Source organism: Dermacentor albipictus, chromosome 5 (genome assembly GCF_038994185.2).
Source record: "Dermacentor albipictus isolate Rhodes 1998 colony chromosome 5, USDA_Dalb.pri_finalv2, whole genome shotgun sequence".
In the NCBI taxonomy this organism is placed as follows: Eukaryota; Metazoa; Arthropoda; class Arachnida; order Ixodida; family Ixodidae; genus Dermacentor; species Dermacentor albipictus.
Window position 1 is genome coordinate 96,219,410 of NC_091825.1, and position 19,869 is coordinate 96,239,278.

The 19,869-nt window shown below is 49.4% G+C and overlaps 3 protein-coding genes across 7 annotated transcripts in view; 2 read left to right on the forward strand and 1 right to left on the reverse strand.

Moving 5' to 3' along the window:
• Nucleotides 1-17,413, forward strand: part of LOC135918615 (presenilin homolog) — a 98,936-nt gene extending 81,523 nt beyond the window's left edge. For 3 of the 5 annotated variants that reach the window (XM_070538629.1, XM_070538628.1, XM_070538630.1), the window contains exons 2-4: nucleotides 13,108-13,377; nucleotides 15,055-15,303; nucleotides 16,048-17,413. In XM_070538629.1, coding sequence (XP_070394730.1) covers nucleotides 13,309-13,377; nucleotides 15,055-15,303; nucleotides 16,048-16,290 — 561 coding nt within the window. In that variant the 5' untranslated portion in view covers nucleotides 13,108-13,308 and the 3' untranslated portion in view covers nucleotides 16,291-17,413. The remainder of the gene's footprint in view (nucleotides 1-13,107; nucleotides 13,378-15,054; nucleotides 15,304-16,047) is intronic. The other 2 variants (XM_070538627.1, XM_070538631.1) reach the window with 1 other exon arrangement.
• Nucleotides 4,201-10,611, reverse strand: LOC139060548 (uncharacterized). Its single transcript, XM_070539706.1, has 3 exons — nucleotides 10,480-10,611; nucleotides 8,027-8,228; nucleotides 4,201-4,778 (listed from the first exon to the last, which is right to left on the reverse strand). Exons 1-3 carry the CDS (start codon nucleotides 10,517-10,519, stop codon nucleotides 4,379-4,381), a joined length of 642 nt encoding a protein of 213 aa, XP_070395807.1. The 5' UTR covers nucleotides 10,520-10,611; the 3' UTR covers nucleotides 4,201-4,378.
• LOC139060330 (presenilin-1-like) lies at nucleotides 16,699-17,304 on the forward strand. Its single transcript, XM_070539433.1, has one exon. It carries the CDS (start codon nucleotides 16,699-16,701, stop codon nucleotides 17,302-17,304), a length of 606 nt encoding a protein of 201 aa, XP_070395534.1.
• Nucleotides 17,414-19,869: the final 2,456 nt, after the last annotated feature.

A 19,869-nucleotide genomic window follows, 5' to 3' on the forward strand; every position in this document is an offset into this window, starting at 1 on the left:
TTCTTCTTCTTCTTCTTCTCCAGTTTCCAGGATTAGAACGCGCCTACAATAACGACCTAAGTTGAACTGGGACTGTTTTCTGGAACTGGAACTGGGATTTCTATATTGAACTGGAACTGTTTTCAAAATTGGGACTAACAAATCAAGGTTTGAATCCAGAAGGCTTTTAAGTGAAGCTATCTTTGCCTCTTCCTTCCACTTTGAAGTTGCTGGCTGCTGCTGAATCGGCGAGTGTACAACTTGGGCCACACAAGGTATGTGAACATTTTTGGCCAATTCCTCGGAATGGTTATGTGCCACTGGGTATGTGGGCGATCAGGCAAGCATAAAAAGAGAGAAGACGGGATGAAATGGGCAATATAAAATTGAAGTAGGTGGCTGCAGAAAAGTGAAGTCAGCAACAGAAGCAGCCGAGTGTGGAGATAGAGAGAGAGAAACCATTTATTTCTGAGATGGGGTGACTTCCTCGTAGGGTGGAGCCCTTAGTTCAGAGCCCCATTGGCTCACGCCACTCCACGTGCACACCGGATCAGCCGTCGCTGCTCTGGCAGGTCTAAGCTGGTCAGCGCAGTCTCCCAGGGAGGAAGGTGAAGGTGAAGGAATTGCGTAGTAACCCGGAAAGTGCGGGCACTCCCAGATGCAATGACATACGGTGGGCTTTCCTCCACAGTAGGGACAACATGAGGGATATTGTGTGGGGTGCAGAGGTGAGGATAAGAGAGACAGGGGAATTAATTCGTTTGAAGCTGTCGCCACGCGACAGCATCTTCTCGGTTAAGGGAATTATGTGGGGGGGGGGGGGAGTGTCTCCTGCTTGCCCCCTTCCCTTTAAAGAGGGATAAATAAAGTTTTTCGTCATCATCATCACCTGCTGCTGTCTGTGCAATGTCGTAGTGTTTCAACGTAGTTCAGTGGCGATGTCGGTGCGTCGTCTGGGTTTGACAGCTCTTCCAATGGCGCCCCGTTAGCGAGCTCTCGGGTCACCGCATTAGCGTGTTCATTACCACGCAGAGAGGCGTGTCCAGGCGTCCAGACGATTCGTACCCTGTGTAACGCTGTGGGTTGCAATGATGTAGGGATGCGGTGTGTGTGGGATGTCACCATCCCTTGTGCCAAAGTCCTGCAGGCGGTCTGTGAACCATTGACTACTGTGATGAGTCGATCCGGTGCCGGTATCGTTGAAGCGTGTACGATGGCTAGGGCGATAGCAGCCTCTTCCGCCGTGCCCCTGTCCACACTGTAGACAAAGACGTCAGGGAAACAAAATGGTGCCCGAGCGTGCTATTGGAATCCCACCGCTGCCACCAGCTGTTGGAATCCCACCGATGGCACCGGCTGTTGGAACCTCAGTGCTGACGCCCGTTATTGCAAATGGGTCGCAAGCCCCAAGGGTAGGGATGGCCTGGCGGCCTGGGGCACACTGGAAGCATCCGAAGGTCCCAGCAAAGCATGAGTCGACTGCTAAGAGAACAACTTGTTTATTCTAGCATCGCAAAGAGCGGGCGGTGAGGTCGACCGAAGTGGAGAGACGGGAGAGCACGCTTCTCGACGGAAGAATTCGGAGCCTCTCTCTTGGCGTCCGGGAGCAGCTGCTTTTATACTCTTGGCGTCGCGGGCAAGAAGGAAGGTCACGGGATGACACCACGCGACAGCGAGGCACGGACGGACTGAGAGACATGTAGAGACGAGTGTAGTGACGCATCAGCCGGGCCGGCGCCGGTCAGACCTCCTCGCTTCACACTTGGTGAGCTCCTCTCCCCGGCTGCCGCGCTTTGACAAGCGTGGGCACACACACACACACGCACACACAAAGACACGTGGCACTGAACATGCCGGGACGCGCTCGGCGGGGATGCGTCGCGGCCGCTCCGAACGGGCCAAAATGTCTGCCGCTTTGAACGAAGCCCCGGCGTCCGTTGCATCTGCGCCGGCTACACCGCGCGTCGTAGGCGAAACGTAACAGTGCATTGAGCGAGGAGTGTTGGAACTATATGCGATCGCGCGAAGAATAAAGGCATTTCAGTAAACATAAAAGAAGGCTTCGTTTATCACTGATTCTTTCATGTGCGTTGGATCCGCCAATTTTTATTGCGATAGCAATTGTGTGGACACTCTAGGCGCATTTCTGCCGTTGGTGTCGTCGTGAAGTTCCGTATCGTCACCGCGCGCGGTATGCTGTATGTGCGAGTGGAAGCATGCGAGGGTGAACCGCCGATCACGGTTCTATCTCGCGCACGCAAGCGAGGAAATCGGGGAAGAAGCGCGCCCTCTTCCGTCGCGCGCAAAGCTCCGGTGGTAGTGCGGGGTGGGAGAGGCTGTTGTGCCATTACCACCAGCCCGGAATCCGACTCTACAAGATGCAGAATTTATCCGGCGAACGCCCTTTGGGGCATTCTCGAGTTGTGTCGAGAACGCCCCATTTCTCGAGTTGCGTCGCACTATATGTTTATCGATGTTCTTAGCGTGCGATTTCCCGCTGCTTATTCTTGTGATCCAGTGCATTAATTCATAACACAAACATGACCATATGCCATGCCTTTTTTAATGTGCTTCTTAACGCTCCCTTTGCACTCTAGTGAACTTGCCAGTATCTATAGCATCGACAAGTTCATAGACCAAACCGTCATGACATTAGTCGGGCAGCGGACTCGGGCGAGCATCACAGTGCGCGTTTTCCGAACATCGCAGACCCGGCGCCGTAGCAGAAATCTTCCTCGCGTCTGTGCTTGCTGCATACCCGTGTTGTAGCCGATGACTGTTTGCCGGTTTTATGTTTCGCGAGCCAAGCTTCACGGCTACGTGTGAATAAGGCTGACACCGGGCTCCGTTGCGTGCAACCGGCACTGCGGCACCGAGCAGTAGCCTACCATGTTGCGCGCCTTCAAATGCAGCCACTACCTGTTGTAGTGCTTTCAAGCGTTGTAAAGCAGATACACGAAGCGGGAAAATCTCGCCACTAAATGAAGACCGCAGCGTGCGAGAGAATTTATACTCTCGTTTTCAGCTCACTTCGGCGCTCCCGAAGCAACCGACGCTGCCGCCATGTCCACGTGATCGCTAATAGCACGTCACACCGACGGTGGCGCCAGCTTTTCCAGTGGTGGAGCTCGAGGCCAATATCATCGGGGATGGCTCATACCCCAGTAAGCAAGCAAAGATGCAAAAGCTGAATATGAATGAAAAAAAAGAACGAAGGAAAGAAAGGAAGAACAGTTCGGTATTAGGCACGTGCATGTGTGTCGTTAAGGAGGTTGCCCTACAGCGCAATACGTTTACTGCACACTGCGGCTCGTTATGTCTTGCAAGAAGTCTCACCCCTCCGATGGTACAACTTAATGCTTTACCACGTGTCCAGCAGGCTTTCGCCTTCACGTGTTATTGGAGTGTAACATGCTGCCGAACTCTTATTTTGTTGCGACAATTATATGGACACTATAAGGGCATTTCTGCCGTCGCCGTAAGGTTCCGTGTGAAGTTCAATGACGATAAAATCGTCACTGAGCGCCTTGTGCTGCGTGTGCGAGTGAAAGCGTGCGAGGGTGAGCAGGCGATCGCGTCTCAATTTCGCGCACTGAAGGGAGGAAAGCGGGGAGGAAGCGCGCCGTCTTCCGTCACACGCAAGGCTCCGGGCGCATTGAAGGTGGAGCGTTGCCCCCGTGGCCGCGCACTCTCGCCCGGGCCGCTGCATCTTGAAAGACATCTGTGACGGGCACAAGGTCCGCCGTGGGTAGGGAGGGAAGGGGGCCGCTCTACTCCGGGCGGCGTGGGCGGCCGCTGCACGGACTGTAACCACAGTCCATGCTGGACTGTGGTTTCGCGGCTTAGTTCGCGTTCATGTGAGGGGCATCGCGAAGGTCAGTGCGCCCACTGCTGCTCCCGCGCTTCGTCACTCCAGCGTTTTGACAGCGCGTTTCCGCAGTCATCGAGTGACGTGTGTTCATGTTTGCTTGTTCGCGCGTGACACCATATTTGTTAATTTAGTTAGTACGCTTATACGGCCAATAAAACTGCTATCCCTACTTAGTATAGCTGTCCACTAATTTGCTATCGCAATCGATGCCTCGCTTTTCCGGCGAAACGACGACATTTTGCTTGTTTTTCCTCTATAAGAAGGGTGTTGGACAGTTTCTTGTATTAGCTCCATCTGGTCCTTCAGTCAAAATGTCACGCCGCGACTTCAGATTGGGACATAAGCCGAAGAACAAGAAGGGCTAATTTTATTAGACGAGTACTATATACTCATTGCAAAATGAAAACAAAGAACAAAGCAAGAAGTGCAGCACAGATCAAATACCAATTAAGTATACGCGATAGCAAGTGATATACATTGGCGAAATTCGAAGATATGTAGCGAAAGTATATTGAGGGAAATAACACTTTAGTCCGGTTGTTTTTCCCCTAGAGGCTGCGACATTCCCAAGCCGTCCACAACACTCGTGTTCTGGACGGCTTGGGAATGTTCTGGACGGCTTGGGACGGCTGGACCACCGGTGACAAGGCGCAGCCATATGAGGTCCTCCCGCTCGGTCGTCGCGTCGGGGTCAGCGGTCACCGTCGGCCTGTGCACGTGCCCGGCGGCCGTTCTGTATCCGACAGGTGCGAACAGCAGCATGTAACCCAGCACGCCGAGCAGGAGCAGCCCGCACAGTACGCTGCAGGCCATGCACGCCGTCTGCATGGGGTTGCCGACCGCGCGCAGAGCGTCCCACTTCCGCTTGTCCCTGGCTGTCAGCGAGCTCGACTTGGTGGAGGCTTCCGGCTCGGTGGTTGACGGTAGCCTGGGCTCAGGTTACGGCATGTGAGGCGCATTGGAAGAGCACGTCTATACCGATCACGCCCTGTAATGTTTCCTGCTGCCACACCCCTCGATCCCCTCTTATGTAATGCCCCATCGGGGTCATTAATGGAAAATAAATGATGATGATGATGATGATGAAGTCGACGTGTGTCGGCGGAGAATCGCGCGCGAGGAGAGATTTTTCAGGTTCAACTTTGAACGGAGCTACGGAGGACGAGGACAGCAGTCGAGGACGCACACCATCGCTGACTTACGACATTTGCTTTCCACAGAAGACACATATAGGGTGTATTCTTTTTTTGCGGCTGCACCAATCTTTTTTATAAATTGCTTGTGGCAGAGAATACAATAATAACCCTTGATCTAAATCACTCCATGAGGCGGCCATTACTTCTACGAGAAATAAGAATGGTTAATTCAATGAGTTATGTAATTACGGTAATTACAGTTTTAATTCATTCCTATACGCCACATATTTCAATCTACGAATTTTAGCCGCTGAGTCTGCGCAGCGTATCCACAGGGAACGAATTCTCTGGACAGCACCAGTTCCGAGATATTAATTTTCACAGTGTCCGTCAAAATGCATTGGTGTTCCAGTTACTTTTGTGCTGCAATGCATAAAACAGCGGTTTCTTAAAGAAGTACCTGGAACGAGAATTGCTTTCGTCGGACACTTTGAAAATTAATATCCTGAAGCTGGTGCAGTCCAGAGAATTCGTTCCAAGTGGCTGGTTGTCGGCGCGCGAAACATGCAGTCATGTCGCACGCTAAGTCGGTGCCTAAAGCCTAGGAATTTTTGACAATTATTTCGTCTCATAGCGATGTCTTGTTATGTCTGCTGCTAGGCACAGAAAACATTACGATTCCTGCCCTCACTTCTGAACATCCGAATTAGTACATACTCGAAATGCTACCTCTGATGAATGGTATTTTGAGAACTACGCTTGCAAGTGTTCTTTCACTACGGCACGCACAGCGTTTAAAGGGAAGCTTTAAAAAAATTAAATTATGGGGTTTTGCGTGCCAAAACCACTTTTTGTTTATGAGGCACGCCGTAGTGGAGGACTCCGGAAATTTCGACCACCTGGGGTTCTTTAACGTGCTCCTAAATCTAAGTACACGGATGTTTTCGCCCCCATCGAAATGCGGCCGCTGTGGCCGGGATTCGATCCCGCGACCTCGTGCTCAGCAGCCTAACACCATAGCCACTGAGCAACAACGGCGGGTAGCGAAGCTTTGCCTCTTCTTGATACTTTTCCACTAGTGCTGCCGGTGCAGCTGCTGCGGCTCCTGTTTTGCACGCCGCGTCGGGAGGGGGTTGAGAGGGCACGTATACACGCAAGGAGAGTGCAAGAGGGGAAAGGCGACGCGAGAAACTGGTTTGCACCATTTCACTGCGCTGCCAGAATGTCCCCTGGAGCTCCTGTGGATGGAGTGAACAGAGTTAAACACGCCGGTCGGTTGGGCGCTGTGGTACCCGCCAATGTGGCGGTCTTCGTGGAGGGTCCCAAATCAAGCAGCATCGTTACCGGAGATCGCTAGCAAGGTGATTACCACATGTGGCTACAGGTTAACGATGATATCAGCTCCTACAAGCGCATAGCCCCAACTCCGTATTCATCGACGTTATACGGAAAGCTCTTCATTGATACACTGAACGGAGTACCGGACCGCCCTTAAGGTTAAGAAGACACCGTGCCTCAGTAGAACTTCTCAATCATTCCTTCGATGAGTTGAGAAGCACCCCCTGATGCGCATTCGAGTAGATGCCAAAAGCGCCCAAGGATACACAGCTTTCTCTCAAGAATCACCGTGGAGTGCAATTGACGTTCAGTGTCCCGTTCAGCCGAGGGATGGCACTGCCCCCCACTTTATTTTTCAGTATTTTTCAGTGAAGCTGGGGTCCGAAATGGAGGGAGGGACGGAATAAACCCTCAATTTAGAACCTAGTCCGGACCTCTTGCTTTGAGATTGTCATTACCTGCCAGACCTCGCCTAGCAGATTACGGACGTGCGGAATGAGAGACTGGAGTAGAAGAGAGATGTGACTGACAGTTAACCAGTTAGCCAGGTGGAATGCAGTGTTGGGTGAATTGTGTTGAGCGTGCGCGGTACCGAACTATTGGACTATGGGGCATTCGTACAAAGTTTGGAAAGTATAAGAATTCCAGCAATGTTATGTAGCAGTGCAGGACTCATTAACTCAGATTTCCTGGGCGAAGTACAGCTGGTCCAGGGCAAACTCCAGCCAGAGCCGCCAGATTCATTTCATCTAGCTACGACCGGTACTCTAGTGTCACTGCAATTAAAGGAGACTTATCCCTTAAAGCATTATGTACCCGCAGAAAAATCGCACTGTTATGTTTGATACACAAATACATTCACGGCGCAACATAACACAAATTGCCTCTTGTAACCCAACTGCGTATTTCTATAGTCTTCGTAATCATAACAGACTCAAGCGAATATTTGGTAGAATCAAAGCTTTTAATTCCTCAGCGGTGCCACAAGCCATTGCACTCTGGGAATTATTTTCCTGACAGCCGTCACAAACCGTGAAACATTCCGCGATAATTCTTGCGCTCGCTTTTTGTGGAGTTGTGTTTTAAATATTGTACAGAAATTTTATAGTCCTTAGCAACGTTTATTTGTTCCTGTTTATGCTTTATTTAATTTTTTTTACTTCCTCCACATCACTCAATGTTCCGATTGGAATCTTGGGTGTACTTATAAATAAATAAATAAAAATGGCTGTGGCTTAGCTAAGGTTAAGCCCAGGATGCGAAGCAAACTAGCCTTTATTCTTTTACAGCGTTAAGGAGCTCGTGTCGCAGAAAAGCCGGTGTCGTCGGCGTCGGCTCAGGCGTGCGTCGCTTGCTGAGGCGCACATTTCGTTGCCGCGCCGAACGCGGCGTTGCTCGACGCTCACCGCGTCCGATGCGGGGCGCGTAGTCGCTGCGCCGTAGCCCATTGTCTTACACCCCTTGGCGGGCAGACGGGAACGCTGTCGCGTTCCACTCTTGAAGGCGAAGCTTAAGCGTCCGCTTTGCAGCTGTTATGACGTCATATGGCAGCTACACGGCCGCGCGCGGCGCAGCAAGGAAGAGCGTGGTTGTGCGGCTAGTATGCTTCGCATAATAAATAAATAAATAAATTTCCGACAGTTGCGACAGTTGCTGGCCTTCCGGCTGTCGACCGGCGGCCTCCTTGCGCATCGAGAGTTACCCGATCGAAGTCGCCGCGGCTTGGACGGCGCTCGACGCCGCGTTCCTGGCCACGCCCACTGCGCCCAGCACGGCCCCGGCGGCTGTGGATGCCATCGGCAGCTGGACCACCGGTGCAGGAGGCGGCGGCGGCGGCTTCGGGCTAGGTTTGAGCGCCGAGCGCAGATGCGGCGCTGGAGCCGCGGGCCGCTCCTGGACACCACCTTCGCAGGAAGAGCGGCCGCGCCGATTGCGCACGTATAGCGAAACTCCGCTTATAGCGAACGCGCTACTTCGAGGAGCTTTGTGACAAACAATGCCTTGGTCGGAGTAGTCGCTAAAGTAATGCATGCAAGTGTATACAGGTAGATCGCCATAACTCATTTAAGAGCAGTGGTAGGGGATCGATAACTTCACATCGACTTTATTTGCGTCTAAAGAGGGATGCTGAGAGCGTGCTGAAAGAGCCAACAATAACGATGGCACGACGGGCCTTGCCCGCCCAGCCCATGCCATCTTTAGCAAACATACGTAATAAATGCGCAATGAGCAAATTTACCGGAGCAAAAAGGCTAATGAAAATAAAGTATACGCGGGTATATTCAGTAAACATACATATATATGATGTTGACACATTTCCCAAATAGTAAGAGAACAAATAGATAGGTTGATTGTACTCTGCAGATTTCTGAATTACCTGATTGATGACATGGATGTGACCTATTGTCGAATATCCCTTCCTGAAGCCAAGCTGTTCTCTTGGTTGATCGAAGTCAAGTGTTGCCCTGATTCTATTGCAAATCATCTTGGTGAATATTTTATACAATACTGAAAGCAAGCTATAGTGGGCCTATAATTATTCAATTCTTTAACTTATCCGTTCTGAAGGAATAGTATAATGTAGACATTCTTTCAGCTCTCCGGTATACTTGAAGTCGTGAGGCATTGCGTATAAAAGGCCGCAAGCTTTTTAAGCATAGCACCTCATCCATCCTTGAATAAATAGACTGTTATTCAATCTTCTTCTGCCGATTATCCTCGGGACAAGTCTTAAAAGGCGCTTCTAAATTCATCGCTACTTATAGAAGGAGCCTCTGTATCCTCTTCACCACTACTTCAACTGAAGATTGCATGGCTGTTCTAGGAACTGTAAAGGCTAGTATGAATTCTTCTGCTGCTTTACTATATCGCGGAAATTGTTGATGACATTACCCTGCTTATCTTTCACTTCATACATCTTGCTCTGTCTTATGCCAAGTTTTCCGATCATTGATCTTATGCTGCGATCATTTTTCACTGCTTCCTCAATCTTTTAGACGTTGTAATTGCGAAAATCGTTTGATTTCTTCTTGCTTATCAGCTTTGATAATTTAGCGAATTCTGTATGATCTCTTGAATTGGATGCTTTCATGCTTTTTCGTTTCTTTCTTAGGTCCTTTGTTAATTGGGAGAGCTCTCCTACTGGTTGCCTCAGTGCCTTACATCCCACTCCAACTGCTGCTTTTGAAATCAGCCTAGTTACGGCTTCATTCATTACCTCTGTTTCCTTCATCCCACTGGGGGGGCTATCCTGTAAGAGTCCACCTAGTGGGCTGTTCATTTCGGTCGCTGTTGATTGGATACAGCTATACGAGCGACGAGGAGACAAGTGGCCCCAGCCAATCAGCAGCGGCCCAAATGGACAGTCCACTAGGTGGACTCCTACAGAATACCTTTCCTGTTCTAAAGCTGAATAACTGTTTGTGAGCAGCAGCATGAAATCGTCTACTTTTACCCTTGCTGTGTCTAGGTTGGTATGTTTATTCTTGCCTAATGTCGATATTTCTCTCTCCAAATTGAGAAAATCTTAGACCTATTTAATCTATGATCACTACCGTTTATCCTGTCTAACACTTCTAGATCCTGCACTATGCTGGAATGGGCAGAAATTTGGAGGTTGACAAATACCTTTAGTGACTGCGGGTTTCAAGGAATTTTCGAGGAGTCACGCTCTTTCGTTGTATCGCTTGCAGGGATATACCACCATCGTCCGAAGTGAGTGTTGGTTTCAGCCAACGAGTGTTGCTACACGAGCACATTTAACTGAATGCGTACAACGGCGTCTTGCGGACTGCGCCCTCTCTTTATCACTTTCCACAGGCACGTGCTTTGTACGAAAAGCGCGAAACTTTCCCTTGCGGATTGTACAGAACCTCCGGGACACACTTGCCTGTCGCGCAGAACTTACAAGTGAAATATAAAACAACTGTTACTGTTCGCTACATCCGCCTATACTTCGTTGTCGTTCTCGACTCGGAACTGCGTTCAACGCCTGCACAAACTATGGGAGATGTTCGTCCGCCGTTGCCTCGACCCTAAACCATGAAAGACTAAAGACGCCAGTGGCGTTCCGGCTCCTAAAAACGAGGCGAGAAATTGTCGAAGGCCGCGTTTGTTTAAAAGATGCCGCTTTTCATGGTGGCTGTCGGCACTTACCATTCGATACTCCCCCTGGAACTAGTGGGCGCGTCTCCATGTCCTATGGGGCACCTTAGAGGCCGTGGAGGCGTCGTCTCTCCGTTTATGAAGCTCTTCTTCTTCTGTTCTTGGGCTGCGCATGCTCATTATAACAATGACTATTGTGATAATGATGATTGGTCTAAAACATGACGTGTACCTGCAATGGGAGATTAGCCAAGAAACGGTTGGTCGGAAGAAACACAATAACTATGGGGAATACTGGAATGAGACGATAAGTTGGAAGCCCCTATAAAAAGAGTAATGTGTAATTGACTAATTAGACCAGTAAAATATAGAAATAAAGAAAAAATAATTTTGATTCAGTTATTCAGAGCATAAGAAATTTACAAAAAGACACCAGTGGCGATGAAGAAAACGAAATAGTGTAGCAAACGTGTTGTCAGTGGAAGAATGATGCATTGCATGTGCGTTCGACCGACACTGTAATTTGGGCGGGTGGTATTCACTGGTGGGCGAGCATACGGGATTAACAATCTAGTTCTATAGCGCGAGGGTGTTCTAAATGGTCTTGGTTTACCAAAATTTCTTGCTAACAATGTTTTATATGAAGAAGCACGACTGCTTACTCTTCCGTGCCGATTCCACATTTTAACAGTAAAAACATATTTAAACATTTATGGATCTTATTTGAGACGATCACAATTTGTGTTTATTAGTGAAATTATTAGTGGGCATTTTTAGGCGAGCATTGGCGCCGTTTACACAGCGCTCAGGTTTTGTTTGTACAAGCCGAGATAGAGCCACTAAACGTTAATGTGAGCAAGATCATTTTCACAGACAAGCCCTCGCCTAATATAAAGATTGAATTTAACGATGTATTTCTATTCATTGTAAAACGCCTGCCCACTACACGCTTAAACGGCATGCTACAAGAGCCTTTAATGTAATTGGGAATAGATCATCTGATCGCGACAGATGCGTCAATGAGTGAGGAGAAAGCGGGTGTGGATATTTTCTCCGAGTCACTGCCCTGGGCCATTACGCCTTCCCGATTGTACACCCATATTTCTGGCTGAACTATCAGCCGTTATCTTAGCTCTGTGAAAACTTCCTTTAAATTATTCAACTGTGGTTATAGTGACTGATAACCCTATCAGTATGCACATCACTCACTTCATCTTGCGACATTACTGTAGCCAATACATTTAAGTTGTTAAACCCTCTACACTTAAGCCTAGTGCGATTGGTATGGGTTCCAGGCCATCGAGGTATATTCTTAAATGAAATGACACACACTTGCACGTATATCTCTTGATGGGCCACTTATGGTAATTATGCCTCCTTATGCTTATGTCATCGCGGCTAGGTTTAGAAAACTTTATCTTTCCTAGATTTTACAAAACTTAAAATGCAAACATTGGAATTTAATCATTTGCCCTTTTCAAAGAACAATAAATGGTGTCTCGTACGCAAATTAGAAATATCTGTAACAAAATTACCCTGCCGCATCACACCATTAAATTTTCACCTATATGCAGGTCTGGTCTGGAACCGTCCCCTCTGTGTCTGACCTACCAGGAACCTGGAAGCATTTATCACTTCCTACTAGCTTGCCGTCGGCTTACATATCAGAGGAAGAAATCCAAATTTTCATTCCGAAAATTGGGTATTTCTTTAGTTACTCAAAATATCCTCTCCGGGGCTTCTTCATTGGGCTTTAGCCACACGACTAACTGCGTGGCCATTTGCGACTATCTCTGTGACATAAGAAGGCTATCATGTTAATTCTTGAAATAAATGATCGGATAGCTCCTTAAGTTTCTGACTGTGTGTTGGAAATTATTCTAATAATACCACCAAAAAAACCCCCACAAAATTTTCTGCTTATACATTATTACAAATATCCTTATTTCTAAATCTATTTCATAATCATCATAAACCTTTAAATTCACCCTGATTTACGTTCAATTTAGGTTTTTCTCTCTCCCCCTCCCTTTAACCTCTCACCGCTGACTTCTTGGCTGATCTCCCGTGTAGTGGGCAAGCGCCACGAATGAGGAACAAGCAAGCAAGCGATATAATCGCATACGCGGCGCTGTGGTCGTCATCTTCGCTGGCCACAGGCTACAGCAACGACTTCGAACGCACAGTGCTCGTAGTCGAGAATACACGTTTCTGGTCATGTTATCACGGACGAAAGAAAAAATAAAAAGGATGTGCACGAAACGACTGCTAAAGTTGTGCTTGAAGAACTCCAGAGGTGACGCCATTGCTACTTCTCATTGCTGTAAGCTCATCCCACGCTTGTTAACTTGGGTTTCCTTTCTTTTACATTTGAATGTGCTCTAACTTAGCCCATGAGGGGCTAATGCACCTCAGTGGGCATCTGCCATTGTCATAGCGGCACAACCTGCTCTTCATTGCTGAAAAGGCAAAAGAAGGGGGGATGCGAGGAGCTGACCTATTTTCTCGTACTGATGATCGTCGGTAACTCCCTAGATAAGAAAGAAGCGCAACAAACTCAATATTGCACAAACATCACGATTAGTGGACTCGCTACCAGTTCCGAGATTTTTACGCGCTATCATAATGACAGACACGTTCCAACTTTTTTTTTAACTATTTCCATCATGGTAACTGCAGACGCGCTCATCATCAAGCGGCGTCATCGGGAGGCAAGAAGATAAAGAAGGTTAAGAAAGCCAGAAGCTATTCGCCAGCGTCTTGCGCCAGTCTCCAGTACGGAATGTCGGGAAGCGTCGAAAAAGCGGAGGATGTGGAGCCTGCGGAGGCACCAGAAGGGACTCCTGGGTTGTCCTCTCCGCTGTCCCCGCTCCCTTGGCCATGGCCGAAATGGACGTGGAGCAAGTCCGACAACTTCTGCTGCAGCTGTACGAGCATCTTATGCGCCAGGTATGCCTGCACCTAGGGGCGGCGGAAGTGCTTGGGGCGAAAGTGGGGAGGTGAAGGGGGGAGAGTGACGGGCGACTTGTCCGTCACTAAGCTTCCTGGCTGAGTGAGTACCTGCAGCAGCAGTGATATGGAAAGGTAAATCAGGGTGCTCGTCTTCTCCCTCAGTGACCCTCCATTTCCGACGCTGCTGCATGCCCCTGCATCCTTTCGCTTTGTGTTGTAGTGCCTTCCTGTTACGCGAATTCCATCATCGAATTAGGTAAATTGTATGATTGCTTCTAGCCAGATTATATGGGTTGACTAATGCAATAACTTTCCCTTCACTCGGACACCAGTTCTCCTGTCATGACGACATGCCATGCCGCTTTCCTGATCTGGGAATTTCATGGTCTGGCCTCTTCTACTTTTTCCTTTTAATCTTGGCTATAGAATATCAAATACCGGCGTTTACTATCAAACCAATAATTCCACATCCAAATTTCTTAACGTTAGTTACACAGGTCATACTAAGAAGTTCAACGACCAATACGATATTTCCCAATGCGAAATTTGAGCGCATTAGGGAGTATTAGGGAGCATGCGTGTTTTATTTTCGCGATATTTTGCTGGCGCGGACAATCTGGCTCGTGCGGCACGTTGCAACCAGAGCGAAGTGTGGCGCGACTGCCTCGCTAATTGGCAGATCGTGGGAGGCAGCACGTGGGTGACACGTGGGCGCGACTAGCAGCAGCCGCCGCACGCTGACCTCCACTCGTGCAGCGTCATCGGTGAGCAGACGACGCGCCCTACTCTGACGCCATCTTGTAGCCGTCGCGGACGCAAAGCTCGTTTTGCGGAGCGCTACGCTTTTCTTCTCACGCTTTCGCCGTACCCTCCTCCTCCGGTTTCCTCCTCGGGCTCTTTTCGCTGTCACCGTCTTTCATCGGCTGCGCTCCGCGTTCGCTCTTTCATCCTTCGCGGCGCTCGTTCGCTCGATGACGAGCGACGTCGACGTTCGCGCCAGAAACGGGCACCTAAGAGTGCCCGTTTATGAACTTATTAACTTAATAACTTCATAACTTATTCGGGACGCTTCTGTCGGAAATATCAACCGGTAATGGCTCTGCTCAGCATCTCAGCTGGAGCACACGACAGCGAATCAGTGGAACACAGCGCCGCTTAGTGGAAAGTGAAGCGGCGGTCACTGGTTTTACGTAGGCCCTGTTTGCAGCTGTCATAATGAAAGACGCTACAACTTACAGCGTGAAATTCTTTCCCTCAACACATTAGTCATTATTCTGTAGGCATTTTCTGATTCTGTGACAGTATGTCGGATATTTTTTGCCAAGAACGTTACTGGCGTCCACACTTTCATTACACGAATGCCTTCGGTACACGCACGCACAGGAAGGTAACTGGCCAACTAGTCATGTTGATAGGACAAAATTAAAATTCAAAGGTGTAAACGTCTTCAAGATTAATCACTGCAATCCACTGGCACATTTCCAATAAGACGATTACGGAACGGGTGGCACCGAAGCCGCGTAGCTTTTATGTGTTGTGGAGTTCAAGTGTTGAGGAGTTAAGTGTTGAGGAGTGTTAAGTGTTAAGCGTAGCTTATAAGTGTCAAGTGTTGGCACACAGTACAACTGTGTGCCAGTGAAGGGGTACTATAACTCTGCCGCCCTGATGCCTCAGGACATCAAGGTCATCGTGGCCGTCTCCATCTGCATGCTGAGCGTGAGCGTTCTGACGCGCGTCCTCCAGCAGAGCCACAACGACTACCTGCAGATGGGCTACATTCGCTTTCCGGAGGACGCTGCAGGCGCGGAGACCGTCGTGCTTATGAACTCGTTCGGGAATGCCTTCAGCTTCCTCGTGATGATCGTGATCGTCAACTGCGCCTTGGTGCTGCTATACAAGAGGGGCCACTACAACATCATCAAGGCGAGCACGCGTGATGCAACCCGTCGGGATAGTGTTCGCTGTTTCCTTAGTTACCAGCGTAGATCCCTTTCCATATTCCTCAATTAACGTGTATCAGTGTGCGCAGCCATTCCGGAACACATGAAGTTTACCAACTGTCAAGCTGCTGGTCATATTCTTGGTCAAATGTAAATTATCAACTTCCTGTTACGTGCTGTAGGAGACTTCAAGGATTCGGTACAAAGTACGACGTATAATGCCAGATCGCCTAAATTTGTGTGTTTACAATCCTCAACATATGTTTTAGGAACCGCCTTCTATACGTTGAACTGAATCCTGTGGTTTTACGTGTGGGGTTTTACGTCCCAAGACACTGATTTGATTATGAGGCACGCCGTAGTGAGGGAACTCCGGATAAATTTTAACCACCAGGAGATCTTTGGAGTGCCCCCAATGTACGGGACACGGACGTTTTTGCATTTCGCCTACCACGGCCGGGACTCGATCCCGCGACTTCGTGCTTAGCAGCGCAACAGCATACCCGATAAACCACCACGAAGGGCACTTTGTATACGTTAAAGAGGTTGGTAATAACTACATATATCGTAATAGCGAAGATACGATTTGCAATGCCGTCGACGCATGAGAAACATTTAACGCGACGTTGAAGCTTTTTTTTTAATCGGCTAATGAAGTATACAGCGCAGTCCTAAGCGGCCAATCACATTTCGCGAGTATTTGTTTGTTATTTGTGCGCATATGCAGGCCTGGATGATAAGTGGAAGCGGCGTGCTGCTCTTCCTGACGGGCTACTATTACCTGGGCCGACTGGCCTTTTACTTCAACGCGCCGCTGGACCACCTGACGTGTTCGCTGTTCATATGGAACGTGGGCGTGACCGGCATCACGTCGCTGTACCACGACGGGCCGTTCCTGATGCAGCAGGGCTACCTTGTGTACATATCTGTGCTCATGGCCGTGGCGCTGGAGGAGTCCTTCCCCGAGTAGACGTCGTGGATCCTCCTGGTGCTCGTCTCCGTGTGGGACATATTCGCCGTGCTCTGCGTCCTGGGCCCGCTCCGGATCCTGCTCGAGACGGCCAAGGAGCGAAACGAGCCGCTCTTCCCGGCTCTCGTGTTCTCCACGTCCTCCGCGTGGTGCTACGCCATCGGCGCCCGCTCGTCCCGCGAGACTGCAGCCGGCTCGAATCACTCGCTCGCCGACAAGGAGCTCCTACCCACGGATTCGGCGTCCGATCCTCCAAATCGAAGGGCAACGCTGACTTCCCAGTGCGCCGATCGCACGAGCAAAGCGGCGGCTTCGATTCGCTCCTGCCTTGAGGCGGCTGCGGACGACTCGCGGTTGGCCTCCACCTTCCGGAAGCGCTCGACGGCTTCGCCGAAGAAAGAAGACAACATGCCCCGATTTAGCGATCCAAAGGAAGCCAGCGATCCGCCCTGCTCGACTGATACGGCGCGAGGATGTCGGAACGAGTTCGATGCGAAGACCTCCACCGGGTCGACTCCGAATTCCGCGGCCGCCGGTTCTGTCGTCCCGGAGAATCGCGGAGAGTCGCACGTGGCACGGCCGCACCAGTGCCGCGAAGATGGCGTCGCCGCAGACAGGGAGGACGCTCCGTCGCCGCTGTTGCCTCCCACCGCAGGCGTTCACAGGTGCCGCCACCACGGCGGAGCCCACCAGCGCCGAGCCGAACGGCGTCAGGCAGAGCGGGAATCGGGGGACGTCATGCCGGGCAACCAGGGAATGAAGATGGGCCTGGGAGACTTCATCTTCTACAGCGTGCTCGTGGGCAAGGCGTCGCGACACGGCACCGCGCTGACGGTGGTCGCCTGCTACGTGGCCGTAATCGTGGGCATCCTGCTCACCCTCTCCCTGCTGGTTTATTTTCAGAAGCCGCTGCCTGCGTTGCCTTTCTCGATCGGCCTGGGTATCGCGGCCTACTTTTCCAGCTTCTATCTCGCCGAACCTTTCATCGACGTCGTGGACGGGACCGTTTTCTAACTATAGCGGTCGCTTGCAGCTGTGGCGGCCAACTTGTCTTTTTTTAATAGAGAATAGCAGTGAGATAGATATACGATCGAGTTAAGCAGTAAACCAAGAACGACCTCAATTTTTGTCATTCTTCGTCGTAAAAGGGGAGCCCTTAAGGCGTTCACGCTGCCCGAAGTTACCGTTTGCTATTGATAAGCTTCTTATATGTGTCGAGAATACTCATTTTCCATCATTGGCAGTTTCATCATTGGCGCCATCATTGGCAGTTATTAGCTAGCCTCTGTGGAGTCTAGAGAGCGGTAAAAAGAAATAAACACAGAAACACGCATAAAGACCTTGTTTCGCAGTCAGTTTACAGGGTTGCCACTTTTATAGGTGACAAGGTGCTGTTTCAGCTCTGCCGATGATGGTATAATTCTCAGAAATAACACTCGATCTTAAACAGCGTCTTTACGTCATTTAGATAATATCTGCAACGTGTGAGCACGCTTTAAACTCAGAAAACTAGGTTGACGTGAACACGCTCTGGAGCATGAAAGCAAGTAGAATGAGGAAACAGGGAAGACGAGCGCTTGTTCCATTTCGCTGCCTGTCTTGTGCATCGGACGTGCGTTCACTCCCACTTCAACCACACACTTTACACACGAACTAGTCCAAGAAGTTCTTTTTGAATTTATGACATTACTTGAAGTTAAAAGAAAGGATAAGCAAATATGGTGCAGTCAAAACTTTAACGGGGTCGGCGCATTACGTCCTTCGGTGGCGCTTAGCAAAATTACGTAGAGTTGACGAAATAGGGATAGCATCTACTACGCTCAACTGTTTTGTTTTATCAGTACAGATGACGCATGATTTGAGCTGGCGAGCAACCGCTAATTTCTGGAGTTTTACGAGCAACACCACGATGGGATTACGAGGCGAGCCGTAACGGAGGACTTCGCATCAATTTTCACCACTGAGGGTTCTTGAACGCGCAAATGGCTTAAGTACACGAGCGCTTCTGCATTTCGCCCCCGTCGTATTGTTGCCGCCACGGCCGAGGTCGAACCAGCAACCTCGAGCTCAGCAGTTCCACGCCCAGCAACCGTGCGGCCGCGGCGGGTCTATAACAGGCAACAGCATAATACCAACGAGGCGCCGAATTGATGATGGTTATTCCGTAGACATTATTCCAGACGAGTGATTGGCCTTGAAACTGGCGATCGAAGGACAGCGAAAGTGTATGCAAGGCTATTATAAGTCTATTAAAGCGATAAATATATATGTTTTTAATGACGCTGGCAGCTGATGCAAGTAATGCAGTCGTGGGTGGATTTTTACTTGTTTTTAAAACTGTCCTCTGTCAAACGTGGACGTGAAAAACCTTCCCTCGTTGCCCACACTTCGTTATTCGCACGTGACCTAAAAATGAAATGCAAGACTCTAATCACACGTGCAAGCGTTAAATGTGTTAGTGATATAAATTTCCGTGTTACTTTGGCTGCGACCCGGTAAAGCGCTTTCTCGATAGTAAAGTAAAATAAAGCCGAAGAACTTCTATGTTGCAGAACACTAGTACGTTCTACTGCTTGCTATGTCTTTTTTGAATGATCAGAGCGCGCTACTTCTTTACACTTATAGCGATTACGGCCGAGCATGAGACGTGTTGAACTCCGCAGTGGGCGCGCACAGATTCCTGCCTTTCATGCGCCGTGCTCTAGCGTGTGTGCATGTTCGTAATTACGAGTGCTCCACAAGCAGAAATAAGCCATCTGAATTCAAATAACCGCTCACCATGGGCCCCCGATGGCGTACGTGAATGGTGGAGGTGATCAATCGGCGCCTGCGTGACACATTACGTATAGAGCAGCGCAAACTTTTACAGGTTATTTGAAAAGCGTGTTAATGCCATTGTTGTGAGTAATCTGCGAAGTATACGTCGTCAAGAAAGAGCAATTGCCTCGAGCCACGTTTTTTTTTTTTTGTGCAGAAGAACTTGCGCTTATGTATCTACTTACGATATTTTAATGTGCATAAAAGGAAGCGAGAACTTCAACCGAGCTCAATGATGAATAATAGTTAGTAGTGTACAGCATTATGTTGGTTGAAACTATAGAAGCGAGACGTTGTACTGCGACCCGCACCGTTTTGAAAAGGGTCTCATCTTGACTTGAATCTTTCGATGTATGGAACAACATAGATGAATCGCGCACGTCGGAGTATGTACGTGATTCGCATGCAGGCGGCATCTTTTGGCGGGTGAGTTTTGTTCGAAACTCATTACTCCTCTCGCATGTCAGTCACTCTTTCAAGGAAATACCTTGTCGTGTCTTTCGTCTCCAGCACTGTAGTTCGATCGTGTATATTGGTTTCCGTGGGTGCCGCTGGCGTTGTCGCTACCACATGCGTGGCTTCTTCATTGAAGATTGGTCCCACGAAAAAAGACGATTCGTATAAGGCAGAGGCACTTTGTTGTGGCTTCCCGGCTCGCGAGAGACATCAAGCGTGGGTCCCACCAAATTGGCGGCGTCAGCGTCGTTATTTGTAGTGTAGCCGAGAACAGTATCACTCATAGACGTAGAATCTGAATGGGTA

Coding starts and splice junctions, on each gene's coding strand:
- LOC139060548 (XM_070539706.1), bottom strand. CDS start 10,519: ATGGAGACGCGCCCACTAGTTCCAGGGGGAGTATCGAATG. Junction 8,229..10,479: donor TCCAGGGGGAGTATCGAATG/GTAAGTGCCGAC, acceptor CTTCCTGCGAAG/GTGGTGTCCAGGAGCGGCCC. Junction 4,779..8,026: donor GCCGCGGCGACTTCGATCGG/GTAACTCTCGAT, acceptor ACCTGAGCCCAG/GCTACCGTCAACCACCGAGC.
- LOC139060330 (XM_070539433.1), top strand. CDS start 16,699: ATGCCCCGATTTAGCGATCCAAAGGAAGCCAGCGATCCGCCCTGCTCG.